This window comes from Sander vitreus, chromosome 17 (genome assembly GCF_031162955.1).
Source record: "Sander vitreus isolate 19-12246 chromosome 17, sanVit1, whole genome shotgun sequence".
In the NCBI taxonomy this organism is placed as follows: Eukaryota; Metazoa; Chordata; class Actinopteri; order Perciformes; family Percidae; genus Sander; species Sander vitreus.
Genome location: NC_135871.1, coordinates 5944491 through 5963348, shown reverse-complemented (window position 1 = coordinate 5963348; position 18858 = coordinate 5944491). Strand labels below are relative to the sequence as shown.

At 41.6% G+C, this 18858-nt stretch overlaps 1 protein-coding gene across 4 annotated transcripts in view; it reads left to right on the top strand.

The window, feature by feature from the left end:
* The window catches only part of rmdn2 (regulator of microtubule dynamics 2), a 41064-nt gene extending 26520 nt beyond the window's left edge, over nucleotides 1-14544 (top strand). For all 4 annotated transcript variants that reach the window (XM_078272905.1, XM_078272904.1, XM_078272907.1 and 1 more), the window contains exons 6-11: nucleotides 5470-5545; nucleotides 6154-6231; nucleotides 9316-9414; nucleotides 11593-11646; nucleotides 11767-11847; nucleotides 11972-14544. In XM_078272905.1, coding sequence (XP_078129031.1) covers nucleotides 5470-5545; nucleotides 6154-6231; nucleotides 9316-9414; nucleotides 11593-11646; nucleotides 11767-11847; nucleotides 11972-12025 — 442 coding nt within the window. In that variant the 3' untranslated portion in view covers nucleotides 12026-14544. The remainder of the gene's footprint in view (nucleotides 1-5469; nucleotides 5546-6153; nucleotides 6232-9315; nucleotides 9415-11592; nucleotides 11647-11766; nucleotides 11848-11971) is intronic.
* The last annotated feature ends 4314 nt before the right edge of the window (nucleotides 14545-18858 follow it).

Here is an 18858-nt window from a genome sequence, read left to right as displayed (position 1 = left end):
TGCATGTCAGCATGCTAACCTTGTTAATTAGCACTAAACAAACACTAAAAGTACTAAACATTGCAAGTATTTGGCAATTAAAACCAAAGTACTGGACAAAGTAAAAGTTTGACCTAATGATGATGCTACCTGGAAAGTGAAAGTTTTTACAATGCACCCCGAGGGGAACATGAATATCTTTACCAAACTTCATGGCAATCCATCCGAAAGTTGTTGTTGGCTAAAAAGTGTTTAATCAAGCAAATGGTCCCCTTAGCTAAGCTGTTAACTGTATTTTTGTTAAAAGCTCATCCAATTCACCAGCTCAGAATGAGAATTGTTCACACTTGTCACAAACACATTTTTTAGCCAACGTTCCTTTGATTTTCTCACTTTTGTTTAAATTGTATCGAGTCAGATCGTAGCACCACTAGATACTGTGCGAGGCTCTTGCTACTTGTATGACAGGAGCTAAACATTTGATTGATGAACATGTGGTGGCCAAGTGCAATCCAGCTGTGTCCTGGCTCCGTTTCCTCGCTGCAGATATTTGCTCACCAGTGATGGATTTGCTCAAAGCCTTTTACATCCAGCAGTTTTCATTGGAAGCTAGGCGGCACAACTGCAGACAGATAGCATCTCTGCTCCTGTGATGTTGTGGAGCTCTGCACTCATCCATTGCCAACCAGTGACAGCGTGGCCGCACCCCACGCAACCTTAAGAAAATAAACACATCTTTTTTTGGATACAGTTACACTCAATTTTATCCGCCTGTGTTTTCTTTGCAGATAAGGTTTTGCTTGTGGTGTGGTTAGTACTTGTCCTATCACTGTTAATTTTCCGCGCTATACAGTGGGGCAAAAAAGTATTTAGTCAGCCACCAATTGTGCAAGTTCTCCCACTTAAAAAGATGAGAGAGGCCTGTAATTTTCATCATAGGTACACTTCAACTATGAGAGACAAAATGAGAAAAAAAAAAATAAGTATTTGGTCACCTACAAACAAGCAAGATTTCTGGCTCTCACAGACCTGTAACTTCTTCTTTAAGAGGCTCCTCTGTCCTCCACTTGTTACCTGTATTAATGGCACCTGTTTGAACTTGTTATCAGTATAAAAGACACCTGTCCACAGCCTCAAACAGTCACACTCCAAACTCCACTATGGCCAAGACCAAAGAGCTGTCAAAGGACACCAGAAACAAAATTGTAGACCTGCACCAGGCTGGGAAGACTGAATCTGCAATAGGTAAGCAGCTTGGTGTGAAGAAATCAACTGTGGGAGCAATTATAAGAAAATGGAAGACATACAAGACCACTAATAATCTCCCTCGATCCGGGGCTCCACGCAAGATCTCACCCCGTGGGGTCAAAATGATCACAAGAACGGTGAGCAAAAATCCCAGAACCACACGGGGGGACCTAGTGAATGACCTGCAGAGAGCTGGGACCAAAGTAACAACGGCTACCATCAGTAACACACTACGCCACCAGGGATTCAAATCCTGCAGTGCCAGACGTGTCCCCCTGCTTAAGCCAGTACATGTCCAGGCCCATCTGGAGTTTGCTAGAGAGCATTTGGATGATCCAGAAGAGGATTGGGAGAATGTCATATGGTCAGATGAAACCAAAATAGAACTTTTTGAGAAACTCGTCGTGTTTGGAGGGGAAAGAATGCTGAGTTGCATCCAAAGAACACCATACCTACTGTGAAGCATGGGGGTGGAAACATCATGCTTTGGGACTGTTTTTCTGCAAAGGGACCAGGACGACTGATCCGTGTAAAGGAAAGAATGAATGGGGCCATGTATCGTGAGATTTTGAGTGAAAACCTCCTTCCATCAGCAAGGGCATTGAAGATGCAACAGTGTGTGAAAACCTTGTGAAGACTTACAGAAAACATTTGACCTCTGTCATTGCCAACAAAGGGTATATAACAAAGTATTGAGATGAACTTTTGTTATTGACCAAATACTTATTTTCCACCATAATTTGCAAATAAATTCATTAAAAATCCTACAATGTGATTTTCTGGATTTGTTCTTCTCATTTTGTCTCTCATAGTTGAAGTGTACCTATGATGAAAATTACAGGCCTCTCTCATCTTTTTAAGTGGGAGAACTTACACAATTGGTGGCTGACTAAATACTTTTTTGCCCCACTGTAAGTGGGAGTAATGATGAGAACCACATGATGTTTACGTGATGTTTGTTTTCTTTGTACATTTTGATCAGTTAGTGGGTGGAACATTGTCAACTGAAGTCAAATCGCCCAGTTTTTCTTATTTGCCAGTTAGAAAGATCAGTGTACCTACATTATCTTAAATTAGTAATTACCTGCTAATCATGTAGTACAATTTGCACTCTGCCACAGCCCACTACATCTCACCCTTTTTTTTGTATTTGTTTTTTCTTGGTGTTGTAATCTGTGTTATCACGCTGTGCCCGATCACAATCCAGAGAGCGAGAAAAAAAGAGCGAGAGCAACTTCAGGGAACAGCCGCCCACCACCAATTCATGCCCCATTAAAAAAAAAAATCCATTCACACATACCAGACACCTCGGTGCGCACGCGCACAGTTGCAGATTCCATCTACCATCAGCACCACCATGTCAGACGACACTGTCAGATGACCTTTATGCATGCTGATCCTTCATATAAAAAGGTATTTATGTCGCTCGGTGGTGTTTGACAGAGTACCAGCAGGATTAAAGCAGCCTTGCGGTGAAAAGACTTTGATCAGCTCTCTCCTCCTCCTCTCCGAACCCTCAGCGTCATGCTGACTTACAGATCCCGAAGCTGAAACTGCACTTTGCTTCCCCTCCACCTGCCCACTGGGCCGAGTCGGCATACTCATTAGTGGGTGAAGGAATAAAGTGGAGCAGCTTATCTCCGCTGAGGGTGCCTAATGAGGAGTCTCGCTAAAGAAGGTTGAGTGTTGGTGGTTTTTCAGTCCTTTCGGTTGCTCATTGTCAGTGACCCAGAGAAAAGGTGGTGTAACTGAAAGGTGCTGCCCAATTTCTCTCCAAGCCTCCCACCTACGCAAAACTTCTCTATATGGATAGAACCGTTTAACCGCTAGCCGACAATACGAATTTTGACAGATTAATACTATCTGTTAAAAACAATATATATATATTTTTTTTTATGTGATTATAAATGTTAGTCTATACCATGTATTTTTATAACTGCTAGTTAACTTGCTTTGCGTTTAAAGCTCTCTGCTGCACGGCGCCCACAGCAGAGAGCAACATGACACATGCCACTATATCGATGAGGACTGGCGGGTTAAATCGGCCATCCTACACACAGAGTGTGCCGGGCAGACACACAGCTGACAACCTCGCAGGTGGATGCTGTGGAGACGGGCTCAGACACACGCTCCACGGACAGCTGCAGACTTTTGTCGGTCGCACGGACAGTTAACAAGGGTCCTATCGGTTAGAAACAAAAATCGAAATTAGCATCCCTGCTTCCCTACTTGACTTCTGTACTGTAGTCAGTCAGGACTGGGCAACATAAAACGGTGCCTTTTTCTATTATTGTAACTCTTTGAGTTAATCTTATACTCTTCCGTAATAAAGTTCTTTGATCTAACGGTGCAGTAATTCCACTGATACTCAAGTCTGTCTTCATTGTAACAATGAGGCAAAGTGTAGCAGAGTCAAAGATTCAAATTGCTGAACCAACTGAGTGACTGGATTAAGAGATGGTGTTGAGGTGCTCTTGTGTCAATCCCCGACTTTTTCAAGGCTGTGGTATGTTTAAAATACGACCAGACTCGAAGGCGCGTGGGGATAACTGCACACACTTTCAGACCATCACTGCATGAAGTGGGCATGCTCACAGGTTTTCGGTTTTGGAAGGTTACAAAAATCGTCAGGCGTAGCCTCCCCAATTCAAACGTGGGAAAGAAGTGGGGGTTAAGGGGTTTCAGACACTGTTCAACCATCCAACAAGCACTTTGGTTGAAGCATACTGACGCCTTTTAATCTTAGTTTCTCACACTTGTAAATGTATTAATGTGTGTTCAAGCCAAGCTTATGCTTCTCAGAGCAGAGCTCATTATTTTCTGTTTGTATAAAAAAACAAACATCTAAGAGTTTTATTTGTGTTTATTTTGAATATATTAAAAAAAAAAATGGATAGGAGAGATTTTAAAACCGCTATTTTTTATTTACTCATTTGCTCTATCTCCTGTTTTCTTAAAGAATTTTGTCAGCTGTGCTCTTAAAAAGAGGATCTTGTCTACTCTAATTGCAGCAGAAAATATAACGCAACGTTTTAGGTGGAGGCGGGGGACATCAAATCTGTGAAAATCAGTTCAAACACCGCTGTACACAGGAAAACCCTGTCAATCATCTATGACAAAACACATCCCCTCCACCCTGAGTTTGAGTCGCTCCCCTCAGGGCGACGCAAAGAAAAAAGATCTACAAGGGTTCTTTTATCCCAATTGCAATTAGTACAATTGAGTGTGGTTTCTGTTGTGTGTCAGCTGCGTGGCGGCTGCGTGGATTTTTCGATGTCTTTACACACCAGAAACGTGTCTGACGCAGCGCTGCTGCTGCTAGCCTTGTCTGTACACATGGATGTTTCCAATTGATTTACTGCACTCAAGCAGTAGCATACTTCATGTTAAACATAAATATATACTGATTTGATTACAGCAAAGACAACGTCGGCAGTATTAACGCAAAATAGGCTATAGAATATTTCGTTCTAGAAAAATGAATTTATCTTCTTGCCAATATTCCTGTTCAGGCCTCTTCCTCCTCATGTCTTGTGTATCTCACACATCAATTAGATTTATGTGTTCCCTGTTCAAACATGCCACCCGTGACCTGGAGGAGAGCCTCCAGTGAGGCTGTCGAGCTTTAACAAATAGATCCTGCCCTTATTTTTATTGCATTTATATCTGCATTTATGTCAAAAGCTAGAGACTTTCAAACATCAACATGTCATTTATTAATATGTATTTGTGTCAGAATGACACATAAACATCTTTTCCTTTTCTATTTTGCCTGGAAACGCTTCCAACACGCTTGTGTGTCGCGTGAAAAATAGGCGTCGGTTCTATTTCTAGCATGCACACGTTTTCTGAGGCGTGCGTATCACGCAGGCAGTGTGTAAGCTCTAACCTGTTAACATGGGAGCCGGAAAAAAAAAGGACACGCCACGCAGCCGGTGTGTAGCCCGGCCTTAATGTGGTCAACAAACTACACTAAACTTAAATATGAGAGTGTATGCTGTACACCATGGGTATGAATGCAATGACTGTTAATGTGCCGTTTTCATCTTGTGGACAGGTTTTGTGTTTATATTTTCCTTGGTGAGACCAAAGACAATTTTCCTGCCTCTGCTGGACAACAAAGTTTATTCTATTCTATTTTGTCTCTGTGAAAATCTGTAAAAACTTGAAACAATGAGCCAAGCAGTGTAACCTGTAGACACCTAATACACAACTGATCAACATAATACTGTCTCTCCACAGGTATGCCATCATGTGCGGCATTATGGCAGAATATGACACAGTGCAGAACAAGATAAAGAACGGATACATCTTTAAGGTGAGTTGTTGTCTAAAACGGCCCGTATGTTGTGTCTGGGACGGTTCTGAAACGAGTTGTGACTACTTAATGAAACACTTGCACTATTATGTGTATAAATTGTTTATATACATGTCGAACATTTGCTTCTCCCATGTACTCAGAGCAGAGGGGAATGACTACTCGTTATCACTTAAGCCAGTGAGCCACTCCTACAGCCGTTCGGTTGCATAAGATCAGGGAGTGTGGAACAACGGCACGTAGCATTTTATCTTCTGTCAGCAGCTTCCCCCAAAACACTGTGTACCTGCAAAACCCTTGACAGGTGAAAGAGAAAGGCATAGAGCGCTGGAGCCGGAGAGAGGGACGATATGAAGGAAAAAAACAACAACAACCTGAATCCGAAAGAGGGAGAATGGGAAAAGAACGAGGGAGGGTGTGTGTGACAGCCAGGAGTGTGTGGTCGCTCGGCGAGATTGCGTGTGTGAGAGGTGTTTTTGAAATACTTGTGGGTTGGTGAAGCAGGACAGATCAGGTCAGAACAGAAGGCAGTGGAAATAGCAGCCGTGTCATGAATCAACAGTGTAAATATTCTCCCTGTCTGTCTGTGTGTCTGCCTCCCCTCCCAGGATCATCTGGATAAAGCCATTGAACTGAAGCCACAAGACCCCATGTCCTACTACCTGATGGGCCGCTGGTGCTATGCTGTATGTGACCCTCCCGACACACTGCGCACAGCACATATATCTCTCCCATCTCTCCCCACATATACACACAGTGATTTATGGAGGCTGACATGTCTGCGTGGCCTCCCTCCTCCTTTTTGCTAACCCACCCACGGCTTCCCCTCATTCATTCCCACTGTTTAGGTTTCCCTGAGGTTTGTTTTTCTTTGACGACCATGTCTTGTCTGCCAATCATTCTATCACTACCAATTTTTTTGAAAATGAATTGTGATGACTAATTATTGTCATTACATATAAATGTTTCCAGCGGTTTATTGCTGCAAAGATTAATCGATTAAGTTGTCAACTATTGAATCAGTTGCCAACTATTTTGATAATCGATTAATCAGTTTGAGTCGTTTTTTTGTTTTTGTTTTTTTTTAATGAAAAAAGGAAAAAAATCTTTGATTTCAGCTTCTTAAATGTGAAAATGTTCTAGTTTCTTCTCTCTGCTGTGACAGCAAACTGAATATCTTTTGAGTTATGGCCAAAACAAGACATTTGAAGACGTCATCTTGGGCTTTGGGAAACACTGATCGACATTTTACTTTTTACCATTTTCTGACGTTTTATAGTCCAAACAATTAATCGAGAAAATAATCAACAGATAAAACGACAATGAGAATAATCGTTAGTTGCAGCCCAGTACACTGTCGGTACCAGAGAAGGAGTGAGGGACTGTGCACATGTAGTGGCGCACTAACACCTGATATCTTCATGGATTGAGTTTTAAGGGCTGTCTGTGGTGCGCTCATGTTCAACAAAGATCTAGTGTTTTTATTCAGCCAGCGGTTCTGTTTGAAAGCTCCTGGGATGATGCCAAAGCAACGCTACACCTGCAATTAGACTTTAGTCTGATGAATGGTGAAAAGGAAGGAACATTACATGTTTGAACCAGGCTTCTCCTGGCCATTATCATCTTCTGCCGGGGGAAAAAAAAAAAAAAAAAGTGTCAGTAGAACAGTATTGGTGGACTGGGTACCTGTGGCCGTGGAAATACTGGGACAGTCGCAGTCTGGCCTGGAATACTTAAGAAAAAAATGATATGTAACTAAACTGATACATGCTAAAATGTATCCAATACAATACCCAAATAATTCATTAACTTTGTTTCTGTAAAGTGTTTTTATGCAATTGTTTTTTTTTTACTGTTGGTTGCTTGACTGTAATTGCGTTTAACAGACAAAAAGGAAAAACCTCCACATTACATCAATATCTCAATAGACAGCAGCAATATGCCTAAGCAAGATCTGATGAGAAATTTGAATTAGGTTAAACATAGCTGTTAACAAATGTTGACTGTGGAATGTCCATCATGTCACTGAAAAGTTATTTTGGAAACCTGAGGGAACGTTGACCCTTTTTTGGAAGTTTTAAGGAACTGTTTTAGGAAAAGTTTGAAGCTGATGGCTATTCACAACAGCTCATTAGTAGGGCTGGTTATCGTTACAAAAAAATTGTTACTGGTACCGATACCAATGCCGCGACTTCGATACCGGTTCCTAAACGATCCTTTTTTCAATACCAATTTTATAAAACAAAAACAAATTACAACATTGCAGCACAAATCTTTTTTTTTTTTTTTATCCAGCTCTATGTGAGCCCAGTCTCTGTGCGTAACGTAAAGTTTTCCCTGCATGCCTCTACAATGTGTAACACTAAACAGCCAATCACAAGCATTATTAGATCTTGGTAGAAACATGCTTATTGTCTCACTGACGCTGATGAGATTTACTCCTGAAATTTGGGTATTGAATGACGAGGCATTTCTAGATACTCAATACTTTAGAGGCAATTCCGTCGGTGCCTAAAAAGCACTGAATTCGCTACCCAGCCCTACTCATTAGTGATGTCTTAAAGGTCCTATGACATGCTGCTTTTTGGATGCTTTTATATAGGCCTTAGTGATCCCCTAATACTGTATCTGAAGTCTCTTTTATATAGACCTTAGTGGTCCCCTGATACTGTATCTAAAATCTCTTTTATATAGGCCTTAGTGGTCCCTTAATACTGTATCTGAAGTCTCTTTTATATAGACCTTAGTGGTCCCCTAATACTGTATCTGAAGTCTCTTTTATATAGACCTTAGTGGTCCCCTAATACTGTATCTGAAGTCTCTTTTATATAGACCTTAGTGGTCCCTAATACTGTATCTGAAGTCTCTTTCCCAAAATTCAGCCTTGGTGCAGAATTACAGCCACTACGAGCCAGTCCTACAATGAGCTTTACTTAGGATGTGCCATTTCTGTGTCTGTAGCTTTAAATGCAATTGAGGAGGAGAGAGGGGGGGGGGGGGACAAGGTGGAGGGCGGGGATGTGGCCTTGACAAGCTGTGCTTGTTTTCAAGCCATGATGTGTCTCTTTCTCATGGGTGGGCCAAATTCTCTGGGCGGGTAAAGCAGAGAAAGGGGAGGTAACCTTCCTCCTTATGACGTCATCAAGGGAAGATTCCAGATCGGCCCATCTGAGCTTTCATTTTCTCAAAGGCAGAGCAGGATAGAGCTTGGTTTACATCTATCGCCATTTCTAGCCACTGGGGGACCATAGGCAGGCTGGGGGAACTCACATTAATGTTTAAAAACCTCATAAAGTGAAATGTTCATGCCGTGGGACCTTTTAAAGAGTTATTGAACTTCCCCTGGAAATCTTCCAGTGGCTTTACTTGTCACCTCGCTCAAGGATGACCGTGACAACCCCTGTTGGGTGTGGTTACAGGTGAACTAAAGCACCCTTCTAACCACACCCAACCACAACAAGCATCTTACTTTTTCCCATTGTTCTTTCTCCAAAGTATTTTCTGTATTTTCAACTTATACATTTATGATTAGCGTAAAGTCAGACAATCTGCTTCCTGTTTAAACTGGCACGCGCTAGGCCAGTGCGTGTGAATGGTCATATCATATGCATTGTCAGACGTATTAATATGGACAGATATTAACAGACATTAGTTGTGATATGGAGCTAAAACACTTGTGTGGACGGAGATCGCTTTTGTTTCAAAACAACGTAGCCTCAAACTATTGCGAAGAATTGTCTTTTGACTTGAGGTGTTGGATTATTTTACAGGTGGCTCAGTTGTCATGGATTGAGAGGAAAGTTGCTGCAACATTATTTGGAGAGCCTCCAAGTGCCACAGTTGAAGATGCACTGAAAAACTTTCTTAAGGTACAGTGACTCATCCTGCAATCATTCTCCTCCTCTTCGACTTAGTGTGTGTAGCGTGCACACAGCAAGTGTTCACAACTGTTTCGCTCCACATAATAAAACGCGGTGTGAAAAGCCTGCTATCACAGAGAGGGGTGAGATGCAATGACTTATACAAATGGTGTTAGCGGATTACACACGGATTCAAAGGTAATCACAGTGTTGCGGTCTCTTTTTTTTTTTTTTTTTTTTTTTTTTTTTTTAAAACCTCGACACACCTGGACAAACATTGCATAAAGTGGGCGCGACTTTTGGTTTCAGAAAGTTCCAAAAAATGTCGGACGTAGCTGCCCAGTTCCGATGTTGGGAAGATGTGAGGGAGGGGAGTTCAGATGCTGTTAGATGACCCAAAAAGCACAGTGCTTGAAGCATACTTGAGCTTTTAGGAATTCTTCCACTCAGTCTGTGGGCCGGGTACCACCAAGAAAATACCAGAAAATAATTACACAAAAATAGGGACTGATTACAATTTGTTATTGATGATTGTTTTTATTTCCATACGGTTTCATTAATTGCATCTTCTCCCCTGAGCTGCCCTGATTAATGACACATGTCACATACGGTGTCCTGTTTGTTTAGCGTTCATTTGCAACTTGCCTCCAGGTCGCTCCTATACCCAGTTTTCAAAAAACAAACGCTCTGTATTTAATATGGCTTAATCTGTGTTCCCACATTTCAAAGGCTTATATAGTAGAGAAATGAATTTATCTTCTTGCCAATATTCCTGTTCAGGCCTCTTCCTCCTCATGTCTTGTGTATCTCACACATCAATTAGATTTATGTGTTCCCTGTTCAAACATGCCACCCGTGACCTGGAGGAGAGCCTCCAGTGAGGCTGTCGAGCTTTAACAAATAGATCCTGCCCGGTTACGGAGGTCCCCGGCCTCTAACCTGTGGTTATCTGTACCTGACTTACAGTCACAGAGCTGTTTGGGTTGTAGGAGCTGCAGGGGAACGAGAGGCAATGCAATGAGTCAAGCCAAATATAGTTCTAGGCCTTTATAATGGTACAGGAAGAACTGTTGACATGCTTGGGTGAAGATCATTTACGTCCAGACCATTGAAATCTTCATTTAATCTAGTCCAGTTAAATCTAGTTGCTCTCATTGTGGCATTGCTGTCCCTGAATATAAATGAAAAATAAATCAAATAAATTTCCTGGGAAAAAAATGTTGAATCGTGGATTGATTTGTGACACTCCTAGTAATATATATAAAATTGTGATATAAGCTTGAGTGATATAAGCCCTTTTCACACAGCCTGTTCAAGGCGGGAATGCATTATTCTGCTGTACTGTATAAAAGTTACGGACACAGAATGGGGAAACCAAGTAGGCCGACAGCGGAGGTAGTAACAGAGCCAATGTCTGTGTAAAAGAGAACAGCCGGCATGGCGGGACTACACACACACACACACACACACACACACACACACACACTAGACGCTGACGCTAGTGTGTTACACGTCTTGCTTCTTTTCTTTTTGCATTGCTGGCAGGCTATCTAAAATCACACCCTGGGGCGGCATTATGCTGCGGTTGTTTGGTTTAGTGTAGTCTCGCTTTGCCAGACCTACCGCCACACGCTGTAGGACAGAGAAAGGTCTGGCTAGTCCACACAGCATTCCTGGATGGGAGAAAATCGTGCTCTGGTTTATTGGCATTTCTTTAAACAATCACAATCGTCATGGGCGGTGACAGAGCCACGGTGCCGCTACAAAATAGCCTCCGGAAGGAACTTGTTTTGGTGGAACGTGTGTACGTTCAGATGTTGTTTTAGTCGTGCGAGAGAAAACTCAGATTGGACAGATAGTCTAGCTAGCTGTCTGGATTTACCCTGCAGAGATCTGAGGAGCAGGTAACCATAGTCCTCAGAAATCCACCGCAGTTTAAAATTCCAAGGAAACGGACATACATGCATCCGGCGGAATTTCCTGCGACACCGGAGCAATCCCGGAAGTGGAACGTCAAGGATAAAGACTAGGTTTAGTGTAAATAAGCAAAGCCGGAGTAATGGCTGGTCTTCTTCACGGCAGTATTGCGGAATCTCTGTGCAAAAGAGGCTGTATTGGTATATGCATTATAAAAAGCAATTGTCTTTAAAAGCTAAAAGACATTTTTTTTTTTTTTTTTTTTATCAGGTTGAGGAGATCCAGCCAGGATATTCCAAACCTAACTATGTGTTTCTAGCTAAGGTCAGTACCAGAAACTTTCATTGCCATTGCTTGTTTTGAGACAACACTGTGCTCTGTTCTGTGGGATCCTACTGAGACTAAACAAGGCACTGAGGGGGTTTTGTTTCTTCTCTCTGACAGTGCTACAGAGACCTGGGGCAGAGGGACGAGGCTAGGAAGATGTGCCAAGCTGCTTCTTCAATGAATACTTTGTCCAAAGAGGTAGACCTCATCCCTATACTATTGCAGTACTGTGTTTACATCCATCTCAAAGGGTTATTCAATCCGCAAGATCCAATTTTATTTAATTGTTTTGAAGATTTTTATTTATTTATTTTTTTCTCAGGATGAAGAGGCACAAAAGGAGCTGGACTTACTCTGCCCAGCGCTTGGAGTGTGACTGTGTGACCGTGTGTGGGTATGTGTGTGGGTGTGTGTGGGTGGGCTTGTTTAACTATATTCGTGGGGTCCAAAAACCAGGAGTCCAGTATACTTGTGGGGTCCCGACAGCTACACCCACAAGTTTAAAGGGCTGTTTGAGGATTAAGACTTGGTTTTAGGATTAGGGTTAGAATTAGGTTATGGTGAGGGTAAGGGTTAAGGTTAGGCATTTAGTTGTGATGGTTAAGGTTAGGGTAAGGGGTTAGGGGTTAGGGCTAGGGAATGCATTATGTCAATGACGGGTCCCCACAAAGATAGTGCCACAAACCTGTGTGTGTAGTGTGTACAGTGTGTATTGAGAGGCCATCATGTTAATTCACTCTGTGAGTGGAGGGATGAGTGCTGTGGCATTATATCATCAATGGGAGCAATGGGCTGCCACAGTCCGAACCGTACTGTAGTTTTAAATCCGATTCATATTCTAATTATAATAAATGTTCTTATTTCACAAATTATTTGTATTAGTTTCCTTTTAATTTTGGGAAAACAATTTGTTAACACCTGGTTGTTCCAAATCGGTGAGGCAATTAGTTTCCCCTCTCTTTAAACGATCCAGTCTATGAGGTGGATTTTTGTTTAATTGTTACTGAAATTGGATTAATCATAAGTTCAATTCAGCGTGATTGTTGGTGTATATTTACGTATTCCCAGTCGGTCTGTGTTCGGCAGTGAGTAGCAGACATTCTCTCAGAGGTCCGATGGCTCTGATAGGGAAAGTTACTCCAGTGTGTCTCAAGGATACTAAGTTTCCTCGACAACAAAGACCTGTCGCTTTTTAGGAAAGTGACCCCACAGTACTACCTGTTCCATCCTGTTTTAGTTTTTTTTATTTATTTTTTGTTGTGTCTCCTACCACACATTCAAGTTGCAATAACAAAAGCCCATCAGACAATGGCGCTCCCAAACAAAGATGTCTGAATGCTGTGACCCGTGGGCGACCTCTCGGCCCCTTCACTCAGACGGCCACCAGTGCTCGGCGGCTGCATCTACTCCACATGCAGCCTTTGGACTGTTATTTGATCATGCAGTTAACACACGCTGGTGATTATGTTCTTTATGTTGTTGATTTTGGCATCCGTCCATTAGACATTCATTATTCAGTTTGCTCCTGCTGCTCAACTCCTGTGACAGTAACGTGTAACTGCAGGTAATTGAATGATCCAACATGCAATCTCAGAAAGCCCTGGGTGCTGACGTTTTTAATGTTTTTCCTGGACCCCTGGATCTGTCAACAACCCTCACTGAATCGTTTTACTCTGAAGTCTCCATCGGACTTTTCATAGAGAATATATCAGAGTTTAAGTTGACACTGGATATTTGATATTCATAATTTGAGAGTTTAGACCAGATGTCCTCGGAAGGGTTTGGCAAAGAGCCCGTCAATGACACTGAAAGTCAAAGTTTCATTACAGAACTGTATTCTTGAGTCATATAAATGGGTTATATTAGGGATCCATACAGGTGTTTTTGAACAAAACTCCCTTTTTAACTCCGAGTTCCTGTTGGAACCTTTCAGGAAGGTTTCTCTTCTTAGGGGGGCTTTTTGAACATTTACATGGAGCTCTGACTGCCTTACATTGTATTGGTCTTATGTTGTTTTTATTGAGACGTGTTGTCTTATGAACCTTTCCACTGCCAGAGAAAGAGCAGCATCCCAATCACCACCACCCGAGCTCGGTATGAAAAGGAAAAAAATGGTTTCTAGAAGGTTCCTATTACATATATACAGCACCTTATTATCCCGCTGAAGGTTTAACTAAAGTTTTGCTCAGGTCTCAATTAATGTAAAAAAAAAAAAAAACTAAAAACACCCCTGTTAAGTCCACGGCAGCCGCAATTTGTCACCCACAAAGTGACAAAAGGTGATAGGCTCAAAAAATAAATAACATTTAGATCAAGGTGTTTAAATTAAACATAAATAAATTGAGTCATTGACAGAGAACGCGGACCAATGGCTCTGTAGTCAAACTATAGTGAACATAGCAGAGGATGCAGACCCATTGCTTTGGTGTGATGTGGTGGCACATACTGTACGGTTGCATTCCAAGTTGTAATATTTAAATGTCATTTTATTACCGTCTCCTACACTAATTATTTTACACTTGGTAATGTGATAAGTGTGATGCAATTTGAAATGTTCGTATTGTATGAAGGAAGCCATGAGGCTTTAGTTTTGTTTACTCTTGAGATTTGTTCTGGCAGAGCCTATGGATATAGAGTGATTAATTCCAATATATTTAATGTTATTGAGGCTGTAAATGTAAATTGTAAACATTACTTTTTGAATTGTTTTTATTTGTCACTTTACAGATTGTTCTACCAGCACTACGAATGTATTTTCTTTTCTTTAAATGCCAAAGCTAGTACAATATTCTTCAAATCTCATACATTACATAGATATCGTACTGTACAGTGTCAGAAATAGTGTGCACTGAATGATTAATGGTATTGGAGTATATAATTAAATCTGTGATCCGAGGTGTCAGTTTGTTGTCCTGCTTTTTTGTGTGCTCGTTAGTTTTATTGCCGTTTATGAGGAATACACTCTCGCAGTAGGTTTTGTAATCTCTTCTAACGTATAATTAAAAGGTGCAGAGATTTTTATTTTATTTTTTTTTGGTCATAAACTGCCTTGATCTTGATACAAAAACAAGTACAAATGTAACAAGCAGGCTCCTGCATGACTATCAATGATTGTGGAGTTTTCAGGAATCCCTTCTCTTTTCCCCAGGCTGCACATTTTGTGCCAGGGCAATTGGGAATTTGTTACTGGATCAGATTCAGGCCACCAGTCTAGTCATGTTTCATGTTTCAGTCGTGTTTTTTTTTTCCATGGTAGAACCTCTCCAAATGAGCACAGGTGTTTGTTTATACAGTCTTTGCTTGACTGATTTTAATAGCCTCCTGTGCACTTCATTTAAAAGCATCAGCTGAAACAGCTGCATAATGAACTGACATCTGTTTCTTTCTTAAAAATGAAGGCATCAGATAGTATGTATCTGTGTGTGCTTGCATCTAATCTCAATGTCTGTACGTTCTGGCCTAATAGACTGGACCCCATGTTGCATTAGAATTCAGAGGCTGCAGATTTTTTTTCTTCTCATTATTTCAAAAGAGCAAGTGAAAATCATGTCCATTTTACTTCCCCTGGAGTTTTCCTGGACTTTCTCTGTGTCTTTGTCTTAGGCACTCCTGGACTTGCAGCACACACTTAATGCACTTCCAACCAGGGCTGGATTGAAGGATTAGTTTGACATTTTGGGAAATGTTCTTATTTGCTTTCTGGCCGAGCGTTCGGCGAGAATACAGTATCTATACCGCTCTCGTATCTGTCCTTTAAACCTAAAGCTACAGCTAGCCTGGCTCTGTCCAAATGTAAAAAAATTCCTGAAAAGCCCAGTCTGCTCTGATTGGTCAGCTGGCCCACTCTGTTGTGATTGGTCAACCATATTCAAACAAACCACTGGGCAGGCTGTGCTTGCTCAGGCAGAACCTATAGGCAGCAAATATGAAAAACTGGACTGGCATTCTCAATTAGTGATGTCACAAATTGAGAAATTAAAACAGGAATGTGGCCCATGTGTTTTTAGGCAGTTGTCTGTGGGAGAGAAAAGCTCCATTTGGAGTGAAATGTGTTTTTTTTTTTATACTTAATACATCTATTCCATACACACAAAAACCTGCATTAACACACTAAAAGATGGGGGAAATCCAAAAAGCATTATAGGTGCTCAAGGTCACATGCCTTCTGACCCACCAGTCTCTCCTGCTTGCTCCCCTAATATTTGATAGTATTAGTAATTAGTTTGTGGATCAATACAATTAATCTAGGTGTATATGTGCCATGTAAACACAATATAAACTGAAATAATAAAGGCCTTAAAACTAGATTGAGGCCTGAAGCTTATTATGTAATAATGCAGATGTCACCTTTACTCCCCTTTATTTCAGTTTGTATAGTGCTTTAGTGGTGCATACATATAGGATTCCCACAAAAAGAAACCTGTTATTAATTAAATTACCACATAACTAATTGCAACGCAGTGAACCTGGAGCCTTTGGGGCCCGGAGGCTCTGGGGCCGTATAGGACAGTTGCCTGCTTATGCATTGATGACTCCGATGTAATGTACAGATCTCTGGTCATGTTTTGATCTTCATTTTTTCATCGTCTGCTCTGATCTTGACCTGTCGACAGGGTTGTCGAGAGCAGTGGTTTTCAAAGTGAGGTCTGGGGTCCTTGAGGGGGTTCCAGGGGTTCCCCAGCAAAAAGAGGAATCATTTATTTTCACTATAAATCCATCCAGGTAACACAATGACAAAACGTATGAATATTTTGGTCATGGGTTTCATACACTTTCTGTAATAAAACGTCTAAAAAGAACATCTAAAAGCAAAAGTCCTGTCAGATGGGGGATCCTGGGACGCAATCTTATCAAATGGGGGTCTAATTTGTGTCAGTTGAAGGGTCCCTGACGTGACCAGGTATGGGAACCACTTGTCTAGACTCCAGCTGCTGCTTCGGATTCAGCTAAGATGGTGTTGACTCCGGCCCTGCGCTGACATTTCAGCACTATCGTTCCTTCATTCCTGAGCTCCTATCAGTCGCTCTCAACAGCCAGGGACCTCTCTGAGCACCGCGTCTGTACAATCTCGCAAACATTCATTCAGCTCTCCATTCACAATCTAAGCTCAGCTATGTCGAAGTTACGAAATTCCCAGTCAACAGCAGAAGGATCTTGTTGTGCTGCATGTTTTTCCCCCGACCTGTGCAGGATACAAGCTTAAATAAAGACATTAACGTTAATCTTGTTGAGACAGTCTTGACAGGTGTAAGTTGTAATGACATAGGATGTGTCTTTGCACTACTTGGTGTGATATTTCATCTTTCTCAGCGGGCTTATTCCACCACAGCCCTTCTTAATGAAGGGCACCTGCTTTACCGTGCAAAACGTGACATTTCTCCTGTCATGGTTTTAATCAGCACATATCTCAGATAGCTACTCTTTGTGCCATATTTTAGGAATATTTGCTTCCTTCTTTTGTTTCCTGTAATGCAAGAAGGGAAACACAACAAAAGCAATAACCCATGAATCTGCTATTATAACTCAAGTCGTCATTTCACTAGTTTGGATCAACAGAAGTACATTTCTAAGACAAATGTCTGACCTACAAAGTCCCTCACATTCTGCTCTCTGTGTGTTGCTGTTCTAAAACTCACTTTGCTTCGGAAACAACAACAAATTTCGAGCTAGCAAGCTACACGCTGAACATGGCAAGTTTTGAAGAATAATTTGGATCGTGCAACAAGGCAGGCCTGCTTGGTTCTTTCGGGGAATGAATGTAAAGATTTACAAAGAATATGTTTACGGCATTCACTTTCTAACTGGTATGTTTTGGGACTGATTGCTGTGGACGAAGTACACACGGCAGATACATAGGGTATATATATATAAATACCGTATATATCTGTACGTGCTGGATACATCTGTATATACATCGATACATATAGATTTATCCAGTTAATTTAAACGGCTCATGTTACTGTATTGTGTGAACAGTCAACTTCATTGTATATTGTATGTGGTGTTTTCTTTTATGGGGTGCAAATGTTCCACCAAAACAAGTTCCTTCCCGCGTCGAGAGCTTAGCGCCGCCCAAGACGATTGTGATTGGTTTAAAGAAATGCAAACAACCCAGAGAGGATTTTTTCTGTAGGCAGACCTTACTCCACAGCGCTGTGGAGACAGGTCTGGCAATGCGAGAATGCACCGTTGCTCCATCCGGAGCTTAGCGCCACCCAAGACGATTGTGATTGGTTTAAAGAAATGCCAATAAACCAGAGCATGTTTTTCTCCCATCTCGGAATGCTGTGTGGACTCGCCAGACCCTCCTCCGCTGCGCTGTGGAGGAAGGTCAATCCCACTGATTCAGGCATCTTACCCATGATGACATTGTCTCTGGAGCTCAATTGTGTTTGACGACCTGTCAGCTCAGTGTGACTGCTTATTTCAGCAGAAAGGTGCAAAAAGCAAACTTTGTGTTTTCCTTCCGATTCATAAAGATTATGCTTGGCACGTTGCCACACATGACCTCACTGGCGCTACTTAGTCTTCAGATTCAATGTTGTACTTGTAGCATGAAGAGAGCCATACTGTATCAGTTATCATCTAGTGTAGTTTTATCTGAATTTGTCACGCACTCCGAAAAGTAGTCTGGCCGGTTGGCTGCAAGTCTCTCACTGATCAAGTACAGGATGTTCTGGCAAAGTGAGATAAGACGCTGTGCAGGGAAAGGGATCTCCTAAACACTTCCCTTTGGTTCCCACCTGACCTGGCAACGTGCCTTTCAGAGCGTCACAGTAATGAGAATGTTCTGTTATTCAGCATCAAGTGCGGAGCAAGGTTATAATAGTTTTGAAATTTCAATTACTTTTAATTTTAATTATTTTTGACTTTTGGATTTCGTTTTAGTTAGTTTTCAGAGTGTGTTTTCTAGTTTCAGTTTAGTTTCAGTTTCTTTATATATTTAACTTTAGTGTGTTTTTGTCCAGGCCAGATATAATGTGTGTAATATGTAGCTATATAAACATACAAAATACATGGTTGGAGAATATGTAATACTGACAGCAAGTTTTTACAATAGTTACTGCAGTACAAATTCAAAATACTGGAGAGAGTCGTCTCCCCCGCCCCCTCCTCCCCAGACTTGAAGTTCACGGAGGTTGCCAGGCTGATACCGGAGCATCCAACAATGTTGCTAGACGCTTGTCTCACATAGCCAGACATTACTCC